Source organism: Macaca mulatta, chromosome 1 (genome assembly GCF_049350105.2).
Source record: "Macaca mulatta isolate MMU2019108-1 chromosome 1, T2T-MMU8v2.0, whole genome shotgun sequence".
Taxonomy (NCBI): Eukaryota; Metazoa; Chordata; class Mammalia; order Primates; family Cercopithecidae; genus Macaca; species Macaca mulatta.
In genome coordinates, this window is record NC_133406.1 from 77723593 (window position 1) to 77744240 (window position 20648).

Here is a 20648-nt window from a genome sequence, read left to right on the forward strand (position 1 = left end):
ATAATACTCCAGCTACTGAGAGAAAACTCTTCAGCATCAAGTAAGGAAATATTTGAAATTTTTAAAAATTCATATAAGTTATTACAATTAAATACTGGATTATCATGTAGTTTAAAGGCTTGCATTGTGATTTAGAAAATAATTTATATTTATCAAGTGCCTACTAAATACTAAATAAGTTACTTAGCATTTCTCTCTGTTCTTATCAACTCCATGATACAGGTAGGGAAACAGGCTAGGTGAAGTAACTTGACTATTGCCCTGTGCTAGAACCATAATTTGAATCTATTCATGCTATGTGACTTCTTTTATAAAAAAAGCACTGAAAATTTCTCTTCTATAAGAACTTTCTGATACATATGTACTTACAAACAACTCTTGTGGCAATAAATTAAAGAAACATGATTCCATCTTAAAAAATAAGCATCTTTTAGATGTATTGTTCTCTTCCAAGATTTAATTCCATTCTTTTGACAGATAATCTAGTACGTTTGGTACTCACACTTAAGTCTCTCCTAAAGATTCACATGTAAATCGTCCTGTTTCTCAAACAGAACAGATGTATGCAATAAATAAATGCAAATATTTCCTTTCAAAACATAGCCACATTTACTGGACTACCTTCTTTATTTTTTCTCTCTCCATTTTATATACCATTCCTCAAATATATTCCTAACAGTTAATCAGCATACCTGATTGTCTGATACTGTGCTCTGTGTAAGTCGGTTATGTAGCCCAGTAGCTTTAAACATATTTTATGGAGACATTAAATTTTTTTCTAATTCAAACATAGCCATGTCACATCTGGGTAAACAACAGTGAATCACTTAAAGGAGACTGCCACATCCACCGTCTTTCCAGTTGCTCTTTCTGTGGCTATGATTAGTGCCTTTACTTTCCCTCTGCCTGCCTGAAGACACTTTTTCATTCCCTGTGAGTAAAAATTCAAGAAGTCCTCCCAACATTGAAGCAACTTGCTGCCACCCTCACAAGGTACCTCAAACTAAAGGCAACTCTTCTGAGAAAGGTCGATTGTAAAATCACAGGGACAAGAGGCTGACTCAAAGACTCGGGCCCCTTTGGATAGTACCATAAAGGCCCCCTCAGACAGCACCCGCCAGGACTCTCACCAAATTTACTGCCACCCTCTGAGTAGCTATTTACCTGCTTCCATGTCTCCTTGGGACTTAGGTGCTGCGCAGTAACAGCAGTCCAAGAAGATGACATAGTTAAGAACATTGAAGGACAGACCGATAATTCCAGCACTGAGAACCAGTATCGGCTCCTCTGTCTTCTCGGGATTGATGTACCTTTTGATGGCTTCAACCAGGATGCTGAACATCAGTGCCACCGCAAAAATGGTGTTCCCAAATGCTCCCACAACATCTGCCCGAAGAAAGCCGTAAGTGCTCTTCTTGTGCTGTTTTATGTTGCTGGCCCTTACACCAAAAAAACCTATGATCATGGACAGTAAGTGGGAAAGGACGGCAAAAGCATCAGAGGCCAAGGAGAGGGAGTTGCCAATGTAAGCGATCACTAGTTCCATCACGAAGAGGAGGATGCTAACGAGGCACATGAGGATTAAACGGAAGCTTCTTCCGGAGTATCGCCCCATGGCGGCTCGGTGCCCTGGCAGTTCCTCTCCCTTTCTTGGGAAGGCTGAGCTGCTAGGGGAGCAGCTATAGATTCAGTGATTACAACTCCTGGGTAACTCTTCCCTTCAGACCTCCGGCGCTTGTCATATTTGGAAATCACCTTTTATAGGTTGCTATAAAGCCATAAAACAGTTTAAAGGGCAATTAAGCAAGAGATGTCACGTGTGCCAGGATTTATGGAAACACAAGACACTGGCTTCAGATATGGACTTGAGAGACTTGTGTGTGTGTGTGTGTGTGTGTGTGTGTGTGTGTGTTTCATTACAGACATCAAGAGCTTCTGTGGCCTTGAATCATGTAGTTCATCAGTGACTGTGGCCTTTCCAGCTTCCATGCTCGTGTGCAGCAACAGCTCAGGTGAAGCAAGTCATTCGACATAAGCAATTACATCTTGTCCACCTGGCGTGCAGTTTTGAATGTCATTTACTGTGTGAAACAGGGAATATTCTAGCGGTCACTAACCCAGAGAGCAGACCTATAGCAAGTGAAACCTAAAAGTGAAGCCAGGGTGATTTTTCCACTGCTCCGCCCACTGACCTGGAATAAACAAGTACCCTACTTCCAAACATTCTCTGTAAGACAAAATAAATATTCCTCATATTCAGGAAACCTGTAAACTGGAAGAGCTGAAGATGTAATTCCAGTTAGTTTCCAGGAAGACAGACAAGTAATAATGATTTCACTGACACAAGGAAGTTTTTGTTTTTATCTTTTAAAAAATCTTATCTGTCAAACACTCATAGCCCTTAAAGGCCTATCAGTTTCTAAATGACTGAAACAGCAGTGGCCTCTATTGTTGTGAGCAGCCTATTGGCAATCTTTTAAAGAAACAGAGTGATACTATAATCTCTTTTTCTCCCGAATGTGATGTTAATTTTATATGTCAACTTAACTGGTCATTTGGTCAATGACATGCAAGACTTTCTGGCTTTGTCTGTGAGTGTGTTTCTGGATGAAATTAACAGTTGGGCCAGCAGAGTGAATGAAGGAGATTGCCCTCACTAATGTGGGTGGGCCTCCTCCGATCAGTCGAAGCCTGAATAGAATGAAAACGCTAAGAGGTAGTTCTTCCTGCCTGACTGCCTCCAGCCTGGGATGTTTGTTTTTTCCTGCCTTCAGACTGAAACTGAAACATGGACTCTCTCTGGGTCTTGAGTATGTGGGTCTTTGATTTGGGCTATACCGTCGGCTCTCCTGGGTCTGTTGCCTACTGATTCACCATCAATCTTGGGACTTCTTAGCCTTTTAATCATGTGAACTAATTGTTTATAATACCTCTCTCTCTCTATCTCTCTCTCTATATATATACACACATATAACTATCTGTGTACCTTGCATACACAGTCTCATTGGTTCTGTTTCTCTGGAGAACAGTGGCTAATAGTCTTTGACTAAAACCTGACAATTTAGACAGTAGCCCTAACAGTTCCCATAGTATCACATAAATTATCTCCAACTCAGTTAATATTCTGACAGTTAGACTTCCAATACAACCACATTGTGAAGATTATTGCTCTAAGACTAGCTCATTCATCCATTCATGCCACAAATACTGAGTGCCAACATGCTGGACAGAGTTCTAGGCTCCAAAGAGACAGCAATCAACAAAACAGGCAAAAATCTCTGCCCTTATGAGCTTGTATTCTAGTGATTGGTGGGGGGAGATAAATGACTAACAAACTAAGTTATGAAATGTATTGAATATTAAAATGGTGATAAGTATGATGAAGACACATAAAGCAGGGGAAAGAGTGTCAGCATAGGTATGGATTGTAATTTTAAATAAAATGGTCAGGGAAGAATTTACTAAGATGTTCTTCGAATAAAGATCTGAAGGAGGTAAGAAACTAAACCACACAGACATCTGAAGGAAGATCTTTCTGGGCAGAAGGAACAAGGAGCATGGGAATTCAAAGGACACTAAAGAGGTCAGCAGGGCTGGAGAGGAGTAACGAGGGGGAGGAGAAAGAGAAGAAGCCAGAGAGGTGATGGAGCAGGGGCAGATCATGTGGGGCCCTGAGATGGAAGAATATTGAGCAGAAGAATGAGGAGGTCCTGTATATGTTTTAAAGGAACCACTGGATGTGTCTGAGATTACATGAAAGCAGAGAGACCAGTTAGGAGGCTCCTGCAATAATCTAGATGAGATTGTGGTTTAGACTAGGTGTAAAGTGGAAACACCAAGGCAGGACTGGCTACATAATTCATGCATTCTACTGTAAAACGAAACAGCAGGTTCCCTTGTTCAAAAATTATCAATAATTTTTTATTTTTTTGAGATAGTCATGCTCTATCACCCAGTCTGGAGTGCAGTGGAACAGTCTCTGCTCACTGCAACCTCCACCTCCTGGTTTCAAGTGATTCTTGTGCCTCAGCCTCCCAAGTAGCTGGAACTACAAGCATAAGACACCACGCCCAGCTAATTTTTGTATTTTTAGCAGACACAGGGTTCCACCATGTTGCCCAGGCTGGTCTGGAACTCCTGGCCTCAAGTGATCTGCCTGCCTTGGCTTCTCAAAGTGCTGTGATTACAGGGGTAAGCCACCATGCCCAGCCAATTATCAAGAATTTTTAAGCCAGGCTTGATGGTGTGCATCTGTAACCCCAACATTTTGGGAAGCCAAAGTGGGAAGATCGCTTGAGGCCCAGAGTTCAAGATCAGTCTGGGCAACATAGCAAGGGTCTGCATCTACAAAAAAAAAAAAAAAAAATTTAATTAGCCAGGCATGGTGGCATGCTCCCTGTTGTCCCAGTTACTTAGCAGACAAGTAGGGGGGAGGATTGCTTGAGCCCAAAAGTTTGAGGCTGCAGTGAGCTATGATTGTGCCACTAAACTCCAGCCTGGGTAACAGAGAAAGACTTTATCCGCCTGCCCCTGCCCCCAAAAAAGGAAGAAGAAGAGTTTTTAAATGGCGCAGCCCCAGAATCCACAAGGAGGAGGTTCAGTATTCTCTCCTGAGCGTGAAGTTGGCTCTTGGCGTTGCTTCACTGCAACTGCTATTTGCCATTGATGATTGTTCCTCTCTTCCTCTGAGAGAGTAAGAGGGAGAGGATGAAGTCTGAGTGGTTTCTCTTAAAATAAATAAATAAATAAATAAATAAATAAATAAATAAATAAATAAATAAAATGGTGCAACCACTATGGAAAACAATATAGCAGTTCCCTAAAACTTAAAAATAGAATTGTCATATGATTCAGCAATTCCACTTCTGAGTATAAAAACTTGAAAAGATTTGACAGCAGGGCCCTGAAGACGTATGTGTACCCCATGTTCATAGCATCACTCACAATAGCAAAAAGCAGAAGCAATCCAAGTGTCCATCAACAGATGAAAGAATTTTTTTAACGAGGTCATATACATACAAGGACATATTATTCCACCTTAAAAGGAAGAATTCCAATACATGCTAAAACATAGATAAACCTTGAGGACATTTGCTAGGTAAAATAAACGAGCCACAAAAAGACAAATATTGTGTGAGTCCACTTGTATGAGGTATCTACAGTCAAGTCCAAATTCACAAAAATGGAAGGGAGAATGATGGTTGCCAGGGGCTGAAGGGAAGCTGACACGGGGCAGTTGTTTAATGGGTACAGAGTTTCGGTTTTGCAAGGATAAAAAAAGATGAGACTGGTTGTACAACTTTGTGGATATACTTAACACTACTGAACTATACACTTAAAAATGGTTATGACAGTAAATGTTGTGTCATATGTATTTTACCATACTCCAATTTTTTAAAATTATTAATAATTTCAAGACAGCAACAGCAGAGCACTAAACCAGACACAGAGCCTGGTGCAACTCCTCAGGTCACACACACATGAAGCTGGCTGGTATCCAGGAGATTTTGAAGTTAGAGTCAACAGCATGTGCTGAGTAATTAAACGTAAGGTATGAGAGAGGCAATAGTCAAGACGGCACTAGGGGCTGGGCACAGTGGCTCATGCCTGTAATCCCAGCACTTTGGGAGGTCAAGGTGGTTGGATAGCTTGAGCCCAGGAGTTTGAGACCAGCCTGGGCATCATGGTGAAACCCCTATCTCTACAAAAAATGGAAAAATTAGCCGGGCATGGTTGTACCCCTGTAGTCCCAGCTACTCGGGAGGCTGAGGCACAAGAATTGGTTGAATTCGGAATATGGAGGTTGCAGTGAGCCGAGATCACACCACTGCACTCCAGCCTGGCGGCAACAGAGTAAGACTCTGTCTCCAAAACAACAACAATAAAGATGGCACTAGGGTTTTGACCTGGAAGAGTGATGTTGCAACTGAGATGAAGATAAGATGAAGTTGACTGTTGCAGGAGCAGCATGGAGTGAGGGGTGGAAATGATGTTAAGTTTGGGGTATTTATTAGATATCCAAGTTGAAATGCTAGTTGGGAGTTGAACAAGCCTGCAGTTCAGGGGAGGGTGAACTCGGGAGTTGATAATTGATAATATTAAAAGCCACAAGACTGGATGAGGCCACCAAGAAAACGTGAAGAGAAGAAAGTATGAAGAGGTGAGAAGGAAGGACTAGAGAGAGAAAAGAAAAAATAGGAGAGTATAGTGTTTTGAAGGCCAAGGAAGAATGTGTTTCAAAGAGGAGGGAGAATCAGCCGAGTCAAGTGCTGAGAGGGCAAAAACAAAATGAGGGCTGGAAATGCCAATGGGATTGCACATTATGGAGGCCATGGGTGATCTTCACAAGAGTGGTTTCAGGGGAGTGCTGAGGGTAAATGAGACGGGGGCTCAAGAGAATGGAGAAGAGAAATTGGAGCTGGCAAGTACAGATAATCCTTTCAATGAGTTTTGCTCTACACTAAAAGGGATGTGGAGACAAGAAAGGGTATTTTTAGGCTGGGAAAAATAACAGCATGTTTGTAAGCTGATGGAAAGAACCAGGAGAGAAAGAAAACCTGATGATATATAGGGGAGAAATGCTGATGTGCCACGACTGAGAAGCAAGAGGGGATGAGATTTAGTGCACACGTAGAGGGGCTGGCATCCATTCTGAGAACAGACAGTTCACCTGAAACAGCAGAGAAAGTGAAATGTATAGACATGAGTAGGTAGGTAGATGTGGTGGGAGGTCCCAGATGTTCTATCCTTATTGCCTCTGTCATCTCAGTGAAAGAATTCAAGATGATCAACTGAAAGTCAGAAAAAGGAAGCATTTGTATTTGAGGAGAGAAAGGTATGAAATAATTGTCTAGAAGAGTGAGAGAATGAATCAGGGAAATATGGTACAATTACATATTTACCCACATATAAAGTAATACTGACATTATCATCATCACCAGTTCCTGTATCCCTCAATCTCCTCATCAACAGGTATTTCATCACAAAATTTGGTTTTGGTGACATACTTCAAATATATTTTGAAATATCCTTATTACATGATGCTTTTTAAATATTAATAAAATATTTATATCATTTCAGTACTATTGATGTTCCAAACTCATATATTTTCCAGTAAAATTGAACAAAGACATTGGTTTAAAATTGCCTACTGACCACAAGATGAATATGGTTCTACCTGTTATTTTAAGCCTGACGGTGTGGCAGAGTAATTTTCCAGGCATTACCTCAACTACAAAGTTCTCGGCATGTTGCCACCGGTGACGGGGATAATCTCATGATTAGATAATAAGACCCTCTTAGTCAGGGTCACCCAGACTATGGCCTCTTACTGACAACACTTAGCCCAATTCAGTGCCCCATCTCACTTTCCACCGAGTGACTGCCTAATTTGGCATCTCACACAGAACTACTGCAAGGAGATACAGCCACTTTACTCACCACTGTGTCCTCTGGCACTGTGCACAGAGCAGGCACTCAAATTTGTTAAATGGCTAGCACTTTCTAGACATAGTAAAAGTGAGAAGCAAAGGACCAAAGTTATGTTTGAAAATAACAGGGTAGTGGTAGCTATTTCCCCCAACTTTTTGACGGTACTGGCAACCCCTGAACACCACGGTTATATGGCAGATAACTAATAACTAGAGTCAGATGTAAATAGGGTAATCTGTCCACTCTCCATTCAAAATGCCTTCCTCCTTGCTTGCTTTATGAATGTTCTGATGCTGCTATTCTCAAGACTTAAATCCTCTTCACTGGCAAGCCAACCATTATTGTCCAATTCTCATTAAGGATTCATGTGATTTACTGGCATAATGAAAAACTGTATTAAACACACTCTCATGGATGAACTAGAAATTGCTAAGATGTAATGTAGTACACTAGCCCCAGTGAATGGAGTCAGTAGTAAATATGCCTTGACCTGCTTTCTTTTTGCTGCAAGGAACACAAGGCATATAATCACAAACTATCAGTCATACATCTAGTTTACAGCTGTCACTTGCAAATAAAATCGTGTTCATTTCATTCAGGTTCATGCACTCTTTTGAAAAGCAGAGACATCCAAGAAAATATTTTGATATTTTAGCTGAACCTCAACTTATGAAAAAAAGCCAATTTGCCAGAGGTACATTTTGGGTAAAGGATTCCCTGCTTAACAAAAGTACTTAATGTAGAGTTTCTTTAAATAGTGACTTCCTTTAAAGCAGCAAACTTCAAGCTTTTCTGTGGTTAGTGCTACTCATCTGAAGTTTCAAAACGTAATACTAAGGATTTGTCTTTGCACCAGAGATGGCCACCTCCTCCAAAATGGCCAGTGGCTACAGGGAAAAATGTGAATAATCTCTAATATACTTTTCAGGCTTTTATCATGGACTGGTTAAAACAAAAAAGCCTTGTCCCCTAAAAGCATTTATGTTGGTTTGCAGAAAAACAATTAGCAGCTAAAGTAACTACTATAACTAGAATTATATATTAGAAGCAACTTCCAGTTGACCCTACATAATGGTCATAACCAACAGCTATTTATTCTGTGCTGGGCATTAACTGCCTTCCTCTATGAGGCAGAGTAACTGAGATAGCTGTTAGACTTTTCTCCATTTTATAAATGAACTTAGGCAGTTTACGTAGACACTAAGAAGGCAAAGCATTCTGAACTGCCATAAAGGAATACGAAATTATGATTCTGAGTACAAAAATGTGACTATATATATTTCAGTCAACTGAAATCAATTTCACTAACTTAGGTATATGAATATACATACTCAAGACATGAGTCTTGAAAGCATGCTATTTAGTTTGCTTTCAACTGACAATTTCCTACCAATATTAAGAACAGTTCTTGTGTTCTTATACAGTTTGTACTTTTGTTCTTTTGCATCTCTTGTTCCCTCTACCTGGAATGTCCTTCCTCCTTCCTCTACCTATTGAAATTGTACTCATCCTTCAAAGCACAGCTCAAAATGCAAGTCCTTTCTGATGCATTTTCCTATACTGGTGTATTTATCACTACCAAGTGTAAAAGCATATTGGAAGAGATTTACCAAGTGGACTGGAAATATTGGTAAAAGATTGACCAACTGGACTAGAAATGGGGGAGGAAAGGCATTTTCCCAGCAAAGGGCACAGGCAGGAAATAGTACGTTGTTTACAGGAAACCCCAAATTGTTAGGCTGCAAAGGACTTTGCTGGATTGAAAAGGAAACTAGATGGGCTAGTTTAATCTTTTAAGTGATGGTGAACCACAAAGGGGTGTTAAGGGGAAGAAAAAATTCTTAATAAACTGTTAGGAAAAAGAAAAACAACACTGTGAAAATTTGGAGTGGACTTGTGATGAGACTGGAGTCCATTGCAGTAATCAGCACAAGAGGTACCAAGGCCTGCAGGCAATCCACAGGTTTTTGGAAGGGAAGACTCAGGAAGAATGAGAGATAATAACAACATGGTCTGCTGGCCGAGTGAGTATGGATGATGGTGTTGGAGGGACTGCCCAGGGGGGATCCCAGGTTTCTGGTTTGGGTTATGAGGAACATTTTGGCAATGCTAATCTTCCAGGCAGGAAATACTGTAGGAGGGGGTCTGGGGGTAAAGGGTGAAATGAGGTTTCTGGGACATGTTGACCTGAATGGCTGATGGGACACTCAAGAGAATTCAGTATGCAGTTGGAATAGGTCTAGAACTCAGACCTACAGATAAAAATATTGGAGTCATTAGCCTATTAATGCTATTTGGAACTGTGGGATTAGATGAGGCTGATTAGGTACGAGAAGACAGCCAAATATGGAAGTTTAGTAAACCAATGTGGAAGAGGCATACCAAGGAAGAAAAGTCAGTGAAAAACTTGGAACTAAAAAGGGTCAGAGATGTAGGAGGGCAGGTCATAGGAATAATTAAAAGAAAAAAAAAAGTATCAAATGCAACAGAGTGATATGGTAAGACATGAAACTAAGAAGTCAACATGAGCTATGCTCAGGAGTATCCTTCATGATTTCAGTGAAAACAGTACTACGGTGGGGGCAGAAGGGTGAGGAAAAGTAGAAAGTAAAAAGTAGAAGGGAGGAGGGTTTATCACTCTTTCAGACAGAAACTGTAACCCTTACTTCAAAGACCTGATAGTAACTAGAGAAAGAGAGAAGTTCAAGGGAAATCTTTCTTATTGTTGCTTTTTCCATTTGTGGGTTTGCTTTGTTTTTTAAACAGAAAGATTCAGGGCAATTTCAGATTCTGTATTAGGAGCTATGGAAAGAAAGTGCTTCAAGACCTATCAACGTAGGGTGTAACCGGCGGTTCAGGGTCTGAGACGTGTTGGGAGTGCTTAGATGAACAACAGATATCTGGCTTTCAATTGTCTTCATCCCTTGGTAGAAATTTCTTCGTAGTACATAATGCAGGCATTTCAGAAACAAATGAATACAAAAACCATATTAGTTCATGATATTTATTACTGGGGTTGTTTACCGAAAAGTATTTTATCCACTGTTAACTTAGGCATAAGAATAATTGTCTCGTGTGACTTCATTTTAGAACTTTTACTTTTTAAAAAAATCATAAAACGGTCTGTATCTGAGAAGATACTAATTTCAATGTTTTAAAAAGTGAGGGGAGTTGAAGAGGGGGGTTTTGTTCATCCCTCAGTAGCTGCGACCAAATAAGGTGTAGAACTTGGCAGGGTTCTTGCCACAGACACATTTGGCTCCTGGCTGCAGTTCACAGAGTGGTTTGAAGGGGATGCAAAGGCTTTTAGCTCCCATGGATGGAGCACCAGGTTCAAGATCTTGATCCCTGAAATTAATAACAAATAAGAATTCCATTCATTTATGGTGCACATCGCTATTCCTTTCCATTGCAATAAAGTTTTACCAGTTAATTAGGTTTACCTGGCAGTGGTCTTTTTGATCCAGTCCTCACAGTCAATTTCCCCACAGAATGGAATCTGAACAATCTAATTATGAAAAGGAGAAGTATTCAGTATTTATAACTCCTTCAATTCTATTCTGTAGAAGGAACATTTGAGTTCTATATTAAACTTGCAAGCAAAAAGGATAGGTCTCCCAGTCTTTTTTCAGGCCATGATACCTCTGCAAACCTGCTAGGAACTTTGCTCAGTTATAAAAGATAGGAAAAAATGTTTTTCCACTCTCCAAAACCCACGCTCACAGCACAACAAGACACAACAAAGACATCTTTGCAATACCCTCAAATCTCCCCATAAACTGGGCTACAACACAGTGGCTGAAAAGAATTTGAACTCCAGTTATATCTCCCTCATTTCAAACCTGGACTACACCTGCTCCACCTACCTAAATGGTTATGAGGAGGATAAAAGGAACATCAAAAATAGCAAACTGATTTTTAACGTGTTGTTAACAATAACAATTAACAATCAGGCAAACTTCACTTTATGCCACAATGTTCCTAACATGTTATAAAGGTAAGTGGATCATTTTTAAAGTCCAAAAATAATTTTGTGTAAGGGGGAAAAAAAAAAAAACCTTTTAATTTTTCTTTCTTAGACTACGTAAAACAAAGGCCGAATCAAGATACTTGGGATTTTAATTTTTAAAGTCACCACGTGTTTGAAAATCTCTAGCTCTGGGTTTTCTTTAAATAAAATGTGGATGTTACACTAGACAAGTATTAAAACAAAAATTTTTTTTGAGACACAGTCTCACTCTGTCACCCAGGATGGAGTACAGTGGCACAATCTTGGCTCATTGCAACCTCTGCCTCTTGAGTTCAAGCAATTCTCGTGCCCCAGCCTCCCAGCGTATCTGGAATTACAGGCATGTGCCACCATGCCCAGCTAATTTTTGTAATTTTAGTAGAGATGGGGCTTCTCCATGCTGGCCAGGTTGGTCTCAAACTCCTGGCCTCAAGCAGTCTGCCTGCCTCGGCCTCCCAAAGTGCTGGGATTACAGGCGTGAGCCACTGGATCTGGCCAACAAATATTAAAATTTCTCCTAGTTGTGAATGCTAATTTTTAAAGCATGTCTACTTCAAAATGAGGTTTATCTGCAATGACAATTATGTAGTAGCCCTACAAAATATTCCTGGAGAGTTAATGAGGGGAATAGCAAAGTTGTGAATATCTCCACATATTAGAAATACAGTGTGAAGCAGCTGAAAACCTAGAGACCTATGAAAATGGAGACCCAAGAGACATCAGCAGTAACAGCAACATGCTTCCAGCTTCCTCAGCAGCTTCTCATCAACTATTCCCAGCCACACAGTCCATACTCGAGTTCCTCCTGCAAACCCTTCCTTGCACTTGGGATTTCGTTTAACATGTTTCAAAAGACATCTCTTAGAAGTGAATAGGGACTAGGAAATTACAGAAAAACAAGTAATTCATTAGGTGAACATTAATGCAGGGTGATGAAGCGTTCGTTATCTAGGTAACTTATGCTCCTTCAGTAAAATGTATTAGCCTAATTCCCAAAGTTGATGAACTGTCTTTTTGGTAATCTGGGTTAACACAATAAAGAGGTGGTAAATTTTCAGGTAGGCACCACACAGTGCCTGGCTTTTTAAAAAGACCAAACAAGGCCTGGTGCAGTGGCTCACGCCTATAATCCCAGCACTTTGGGAGGCCGAGGTGGGTGGATTGCCTGAGGTCAGGAGTTCAAGACCAGCCTGGCCAATATGGTGAAACCCTGTCTCTACTAAAAATACAAAAATTAGCTGGGCGTGGTGGCACGTGCCTGTAGTCCCAGCTGCTTGGGAGGCTGAGGCAGGAGAATCGCTTGAACCTAGGAGGCGGAGGTTGCAGTGAGCCGAGATCATGCCACTGCACTCCAGCCTGGCAGCCTGGGTGACACAGCGAGACTCCGTCTCAAAACAAAAACGTAACAAAGAAACATAGACATAGTCAGTGTGATGGTGCATGACTGTAGTCCTAGCTACTCCAGAGACTAACATGAGAGAATCACTGCAGCTCAGGAGTTGGGAGTCCAGCCCAGCCAACATAATGAGACCTCGTCTCAAAAAAAAACGGATTAATAAAAAAGAATAAAAAAGACACAATCTTTTGTAATATGTAATATCTCAAATTCCTTGGAAAATGTCAATAACAAGAAATGGCAATACTCAAAAATCACAAATACAAGAGATTAGTAAGGGATGGCAGTAGTAAACAATAAATATTATATACACATAGCATTTATTTTTCATTGAATTAAGATTCTCCCTTGGCAAAATGTACTAAAATCAAGTCCTAGTAAAATCAGATATAATTTTTCATTTATACCAATAAAGAAAAGTAGAAAGATCCAAACTTTCCCCTACATTTAAGTTCCAAAGATCTCTTCTTCCTTCTCCCCTCCTAGCAGATACAATTTTATTTACAACAACCTCAAAGGTTGCTTGATGGTCAATCAATACATCTACTAAGCTGACCAACATAAGGTGAAAAGGGGGATGGAACTGCCTACTGAATAAAAGAAACAAAAATTTGTTTTCTGGTCCTGTGTTCTTTGGACATAGAGCTAAAATACCACAGCTTCTACTTCAGAATAGTTATTGAAATCTCTACAGTAATTTATCCAATATTAGAATAAAAGACATGATTCCAGCAATACCTGCTGGCATTCATTTCTTTGAAAGCCATGTTTTAACTGATAGTTACTCTACTGATTTATTAACTCTTATGCAATGTCTTTAATAGACTGCTCAAACATGACTACAGTATTTCTACAATAAAGGAAAATTTTAAATTCAATAATAGAACAAAAAAATCATAAATTAGAGTGAAAGAAAAAACACAGTGCTACGGATGGCTACCCACTGTCTAGCCTTCTATTAAAAGTAGGAAGTTTGAGGCCAGGCGCGGTGGCTCACGCCTGTAATCCCAGCACTTTGGGAGGCCAAGGCAGATGGGTCACTTGAGGTCGGAGTTCAAGACCAGCCTGACCAAAATGGCAAAACCCCATCTCTACTAAAAATACAAAAATTAGCTGGGTGTCGTGGCAGGCGCCTGAAATCCCAGTCATGCGGAAGGTTGAGGCAGGAAATCGCTTGAGCTTGGGAGATGGAGGTTGCAGTGAGCCAAGATCTTACACCACTGTACTCCAGTCTGGGCAACAAAGCAAGACCCCATAACAAAAAAAAAAAAAAGGAAGTTTGAGTCAAGTGAAAAATTACAGAACGCAGAAAGGTGAAAAAATTACAAAAGCAATAACCCAATAAGGATAGAAGGCTAAATACTGAAGAATTATAGATCTAAAGAGGATTTCGATATCTATTTTGTACTCATTTTACAGAATAGTAAAATGAAAGCCAGAGATTAATTTTCCCAGTTTAAGAAATAAGAGACATATTAATACGTTATGACCATAAAAATTAAAGCTTTACATAAATTCATGCTCCTTCTCAGCATGGATTTAAAACATAAAAAAAGATACAGAGAAAAATGCTTTAAACCTAGTCAGAAGAGGGATCTAAATTCTGTAGAGTTTGGGGTATTCATTTAGACACTGGCCCATGGTTTTCTCACTTGTAACCTGAGGACACAGGATTGGTTGTATTCAAACATGTATACCAGAATACTAAAGACCATAAGTGATTCATTCCAATAATTAAATAACTTTGCAAAACTGAAATTCTTCTTTATGAAAATTTAAAGTTTCAGCTCGAAACAACTGCACATACCCAATATATAAAGCCAATTAAATCTTAAAGAGCCATTAACTACCTAATTAGGAAAGTCTATGGAGTTCTAAGGAGCCAGAGAGCCCCTCATTATGAAAAACAGGCTTAAAATAAGCAACACTTTTCTTCTCATTATTCAGAAAGTTCAATCAATTGAGAGCTGAGTATGTACAGTCAGGGAATGGAAAGAAACTGACTTTTCATCTTGCTTTAGGCAGCCGCATATGACAGCTCTAAAGCTAGAACAATGGTTACTTTAGGAACTTACAAGAAACTGAGATTTTCAATAATGAAGAAATAAGGAGACATACAGAATCAATGTTCTTTAGAAAGTAGCACATCAAACATGGGGAAAAAACTTACATAATCCGTTCATGAGTATTACCCCAAAATGGTATAATGTTGTAATGCTTTAGAAAAGCCAGTAGAAAACAAAGACTATATACATATATATATATATATATATACACACACACACACACTATATTTATATATGACATATAAGTATAAAACAAAGACTATATAGATTATATATTTATACATATATATAAATGTTGAGTAATGTACTATCTTTTTATGTGATTGGCTTTAAAGGTATTAATACCGTGCATAAATTCAATGAGTCTTAAAATACAATTTACTGAAATATTTTTATTTCAGAAGTCTCTGACCTTTCCAGAATCTAGTATCTTCTGAAAGTCTTCCATTGTATTAGCCACAACCATATGAGTCTTAAGATCTTCAGAAGCCCTACCAAACAAAATTAGAAAACAATACATAATTGTTCTCACAAATATGACGAAGTTTTATGAAACACATAAGCATAATTTAATGAAAAGATAACCTGGAAGTCAGAAGGACTCAATTTTAATCTCAAGTCTGTCACTCACAGTGACCATCAGTATATCAGAGTTACCTTATCATTGCACTATTGTGAGCCTTAAATGCATGGGAAATTTGTTAAGCACACAACAGGTGATCATAACTTTTGTTACTGCTGTTAAATCTCTAATGACCGACATTCTTTTCCTGGCATTAACACATTACCTATGGGAGTCTGTGTTATTTTTTAAACCTCCCTGGTCTTAAATATTTCCAGATTCAGAGGAAATATATATAAAAGATATATATATATATATCTTACATCAATATATAAGTGCCCTCATATAAGATGCAGGCATTACCCTCTCTTCTGGTGCCTCTGCCTTGATTGCCTTGAGATCTGTGATTCTAAAAGACTCTCTCCATAGGTGAGGGTGGCCCTAAGGCCTTCCTCTATCCCTCATTCCCAATCCTAGTCAGGAGGTTCTCAGCCTTGGCTATATTATAATCCCCTGGGGGAGCTTTTAAAAGTATAGTTTCCAGGTCCTCTCCAGTCCAATTAAATTAGTATCTCTAGGAAGGCACTGGTAGTTACTAAAGCTTCCCAGGTGCTGCGAATGTGTACCCAGCAGATGACAGTCAATATCTGAAGCCCTTGAATTTATATCTCATAAAAGCCTAGATCTAAATTAACCCAAATTAGTCCGGGGGACAGAAACTTCATTGTTGCAAACCTAGTAGGAAGCAGATGGCACTTAGAAAAATAACCATAATACAAGTAAAAAACCCAGAGAGTGGTGAATTAAGTAGTATGAGGGTTCAGAGAGAGAGAACAAATGCTTCCAACTGGGACAACCCCAAAAATTCCTTGGTAAAGATCTCAAAGGTGGTGGAAGATTTGGAGAGAGAGACATAAGCAATTTTAAGAAACTACCTTGTGAAAAGGGTGACATGGATGTCTTCCAAAATAGCTTGGAGTTTAGTCTCTGCCTCATTTTCAGCAACTGTCAGCTTTTCTCCAGTATCTCGTCTGACAGCTACAAACTGACAGCTCTTCATATCACGTGGCCCAACTTCAAGTCTAATGGGAACTCCCTATAAGATAAAAAAAGGCAGTTAAAATGATATATGAATGTCTCCAGTTGAATATACAGATGTAATTCATGGCCTATCTACAACAAATTATAAAAAACCCAAAAAACAAAGGCAAAGCCAAAAAACAAGAAAAAAAAACACAAAAAAACAGGTAATACTGCTGAGATACTATAAAAACCTACTCTAGTAAGAAGGTATAAACCTAACACAAAAAATCTACTGCCCTAGTGGTTCTGAGCTAAGGAAGTTCTTCATGGAGAAACAGAGAGAGTAGTTTCTAGATCAGCATTCCCAACTTTTACAAAATAGCATCCAGAAAATTTATTTGCACAGGAATGGGGTTAAACAAAGACTTTTTGAGGCTACAAGCCACTGAGGGGATCAGTACCATGACACATTTTTGACTCATTCCTGACACGGTGGTATTCTCTGGTTGAAAAGTCCTCATTCTGGATACTCTTATCTTTAGCATGCATTATGATCACCTGGAAGGATTGTTAATGCCCAGATTTCAGGGTCCCGCCTCCAGAGTCTTTTATTAGAGTAGGTTGGGGACGGGACCTGAGAATTTGTTTTTTTGTTTGTTTGAAGACAGAGTCTCACTCTGTTGACTAGACTAGAGTGCAGTGGCATGATCTTGGCTCACTATAACCTCTGCCTCCCAAGATCAATTGATTCTCATGCCTCAGCCTCCTGAGTAGCTGGGATTACAGGCACCTACCACTATGCCTGGCTAATTTTTGTATTTTTAGTAGACACGAGGTTTCACCATGTTGACCAGGCTGGTGTTGAACACCTGACCTCAACTGATCTGCCCGCCTCAGCCTCCCAAATTGCTAAGATTATAGATGTGAGCCACTGTACTTGGCCAAGAGTTTATATTTCTAACAAGTTTCCAAGTGATGCTGACACTGCTGGTCCTAGGACTCCAGTTTAAGAACCACTCCCCTATACTCTTTGGTTTTTCCAAAGCAACTTAAGCATGGACTGTATGCAAGTTTAAGACTTGGGAATGTTCAATCTTGTGAATGTGTATCCTGTAAGGGGATTAAAATCCTTAAAGGATTAGGGAAACACCACATTTTTCGGGCCCAGAACCTTATTTGATAAATAGTAGATTTTAAATAATTTTTTTTGAATGAATAATCCTCTAAAATTAATGGGATTTTCCTAAGTTAGGTGCTTCCATATACAATTTAGATGCCGGGTGGTACACCCAAAAAATGCTATAGGAAAAATTTTAAATATTACTCTAGAAGTCCTTATTTACCCCGAGGGAAGACTTATTTTACAAAATGAGATTTTTAAAACACACACACACACACACACACACACAATGGAACAAACTGTTGTATGCTAAATATGACGTTATTTTATTGCTTTAGTTTATTTATCCAATATATTATACTGGATGTATTACATGCATTTGTAAGATACAGTGCTAAGTGCAATGAGATTTAAAAGATGAATAAGAAATACATCTTGTCCTCAAGAAGCTTCATGCTTTGTAGGGTAAATAAGGCACACATATAAACAACAAAAACTAATAAGAAAGTCAGCAGTGAGAGAATATTCCTCAGCTGGAAGAGAAGAAAAGTTACTGGAGAAGATAAAAATTAATAAGGAAATTATTCATCATAATTAAAGAACATTCTATAAAATAAGTGACCTATAGTTACAAAAATGCCTATGTCATAAATGACAATGAAAGTCTGAGGAACTACTTCTGATTAAAGAAAACTAAAAGGACATGACAGCAAAATGCAATAGGACTGGACCCTACACCGAAAAAGGAGAGAGCCATTGGTAGCCCACAGCAGGGTGTCTGAGCCTGAGTCAGGCGAGAGGGCATCTGCGCATGAGAACAACCTTGTATAGAGTGACAGAGCACATGAAGGATAAGGAGCACATTCATACAGAGGAGTGGGTGGCAATGGCAATGAGAGATTGGTGGCATACAGGGTGACTAATCTAATAAATTCATGTACTAAGGATAATTAGAAGGCCGGGCGCGGTGGCTCAAGCCTGTAATCCCAGCACTTTGGGAGGCCGAGACGGGCGGATCACGAGGTCAGGAGATCGAGACCATCCTGGCTAACACGGTGAAACCCCGTCTCTACTAAAAAATACAAAAAACTAGCCGGGCGAGGTGGCGGGCGCCTGTAGTCCCAGCTACTCGGGAGGCTGAGGCAGGAGAATGGCGTGAACCCGGGAGGCGGAGCTTGCAGTGAGCTGAGATCTGGCCACTGCACTCCAGCCTGGGGGACAGAACGAGACTCCGTCTCAAAAAAAAAAAAAAAAAAGGATAATTAGAGCTAGGTTTTTCATTGTCAGAAAAGGGAATTACGAGCACAAAATGGAGAAAAACTAGAATGCATCCTGTGGTGGTTTTTGTTGCTGCTGTTGTTGTTGTTTTTCCTGAGACGGAGCTTCACTCTTGTCGCCCAGGCAGGAGTGCAATGGTGCAATCTGGGCTCACTGCAACCTCCGCCTCCCAGGTACAAGCGATTCTCCTGCCTCAGCCTCCTGAGTAGCTGGGACTACAGATAGCCGCAACCAAGCCCAGCTAATTTTTGTATTTTTAGTAGAGACGGGGTTTCACCATGTTGGACAGGCTGGTGGCAAAATCCTGACCTCAGGTGATCCACCTGCCTCAGCCTCCCAAGGTGCTGGGATTATCGGCATGCGCCACCACACCGGGTTCACCCTGTGGTTTTTTTATTGGAATTTAAAGTATAGATATAAACTCTTGGTTTTCAACATATATAAATAGACATGGAAATATGGTGGTAAAAGTGTACATGTATCTGTATGTGTGTATGGACATCTACATATATATACATATTCAGTAGCTCCATCTACTGAGAAGGCCTGGGAGAAGTGATAGCTCAAAAGCAATGAGCATACCCAGCACTAAACACCATTCTCCACTCAAAAGAACCAGAGCTTCTTAGAGATATGGCAAATTCCTGGGCCAGGGTAGAAAAAGTACAAGATAAGCCTACAACATCTTGTGCCAAGCAGCAAGGAAGTTCTTAAAGAATGATGGAGAATGTCAAAAGGACACAAAAGCCAGCTTTAAGGGATCATAATGGTCAAACCGGAGACACTTTGAGCATCAAAACAAATAACATTAGTAGCAGATTCTGTAACCCAGTGCTTAATACTAGAAACCATGGATCCATAAAATATGAATTAGCTAATAGAAAGGCTAATAAGAAATGTGTTGTGTCAAGATCACGATAATCAACGAAAACCTGAGAAATGATTGCAGAGTGAAAGAGACTAAAGATACATAATAACTACATACAACACATAGTTCTGAACTAGGTCCTTCTGCTATAAAGAAACACTAGTCAGACAGCTCCTGAAAGCTGAATGAGGGTCTAGAATTAGACTATAGTAATGTATGAACATTACTATACCGACTTGTGTTGTATTATGTAGGAGAATATGTTGGTTGTACTATGTTGGTTGTGCTGTGATTATGTAGGAGAGTATATTTGTAGGGTGACAGAGCATCAGGTTAGCATCTTATTTTCAAATAATTCAAGCAGGAAAAATTAATTATTTGTATTGGACTTGCTTTATTGTAAGTTTGTGACTGTTGCATGATAAAAAAAAATTTACAACCCAGGTAGAAGAAATAGCACAAGCAAAGACATAGAGGTGGAAAAAACAGGCTGTCTGTGAAGAGAGAAAAGGGCATATGAAAGGGGATAATGAAAAGCGGAAGCTGGAAAGGTAATCTGAAGCCAAATCATGGAGGAGGCAAATATTTTGTTGATAGTTTTCTTCTAAAACTAGTTACAAATTTAACTGTAAAAGATGTGTGTTTTGCTTCAACAGCAACACAAAATTATCTTACTCCACATAGTAAAAAGAAAAGTAGTTAATTTACTCAGATTATTTTCCCCTTTAGATTTTCATATTATAGGAAGGGGTACCAAAGAATTACAGGAGTTGCTGGGTTCTGGCCTCACAATCAAACCATATTACAGCTCATTTACTAATCTGAATAAGTTTCAAAATGTGCGTATACATCGCTCACACACTTTGGTCAATCGCTGTCAAAGAAATACAAATCC

The 20648-nt window shown here is 39.5% G+C and overlaps 2 protein-coding genes and 1 pseudogene across 3 annotated transcripts in view; 1 reads left to right on the plus strand and 2 right to left on the minus strand.

The window, feature by feature from the left end:
- The window catches only part of SLC30A10 (solute carrier family 30 member 10), a 46322-nt gene extending 44587 nt beyond the window's left edge, over positions 1-1735 (minus strand). Inside the window, exon 1 of the mRNA XM_077937674.1 lies at positions 1165-1735. Within this exon, the coding sequence (XP_077793800.1) occupies positions 1165-1615 (451 nt within the window). The 5' untranslated portion in view covers positions 1616-1735. The remainder of the gene's footprint in view (positions 1-1164) is intronic.
- A 2795-nt stretch (positions 1736-4530) lies between these two features.
- LOC114674727 (small nucleolar RNA U3) lies at positions 4531-4723 on the plus strand (annotated as a pseudogene).
- Positions 4724-10421: 5698 nt separating this feature from the next.
- Positions 10422-20648, minus strand: part of EPRS1 (glutamyl-prolyl-tRNA synthetase 1) — an 83753-nt gene continuing 73526 nt past the window's right edge. For both annotated transcript variants that reach the window (XM_077937689.1, XM_015116038.3), the window contains 4 exons: positions 16400-16560; positions 15315-15393; positions 10875-10939; positions 10422-10779 (listed from right to left, as the gene is read on the minus strand). In XM_077937689.1, the coding sequence (XP_077793815.1) occupies positions 10629-10779; positions 10875-10939; positions 15315-15393; positions 16400-16560 (456 nt within the window). In that variant the 3' untranslated portion in view covers positions 10422-10628. The remainder of the gene's footprint in view (positions 10780-10874; positions 10940-15314; positions 15394-16399; positions 16561-20648) is intronic.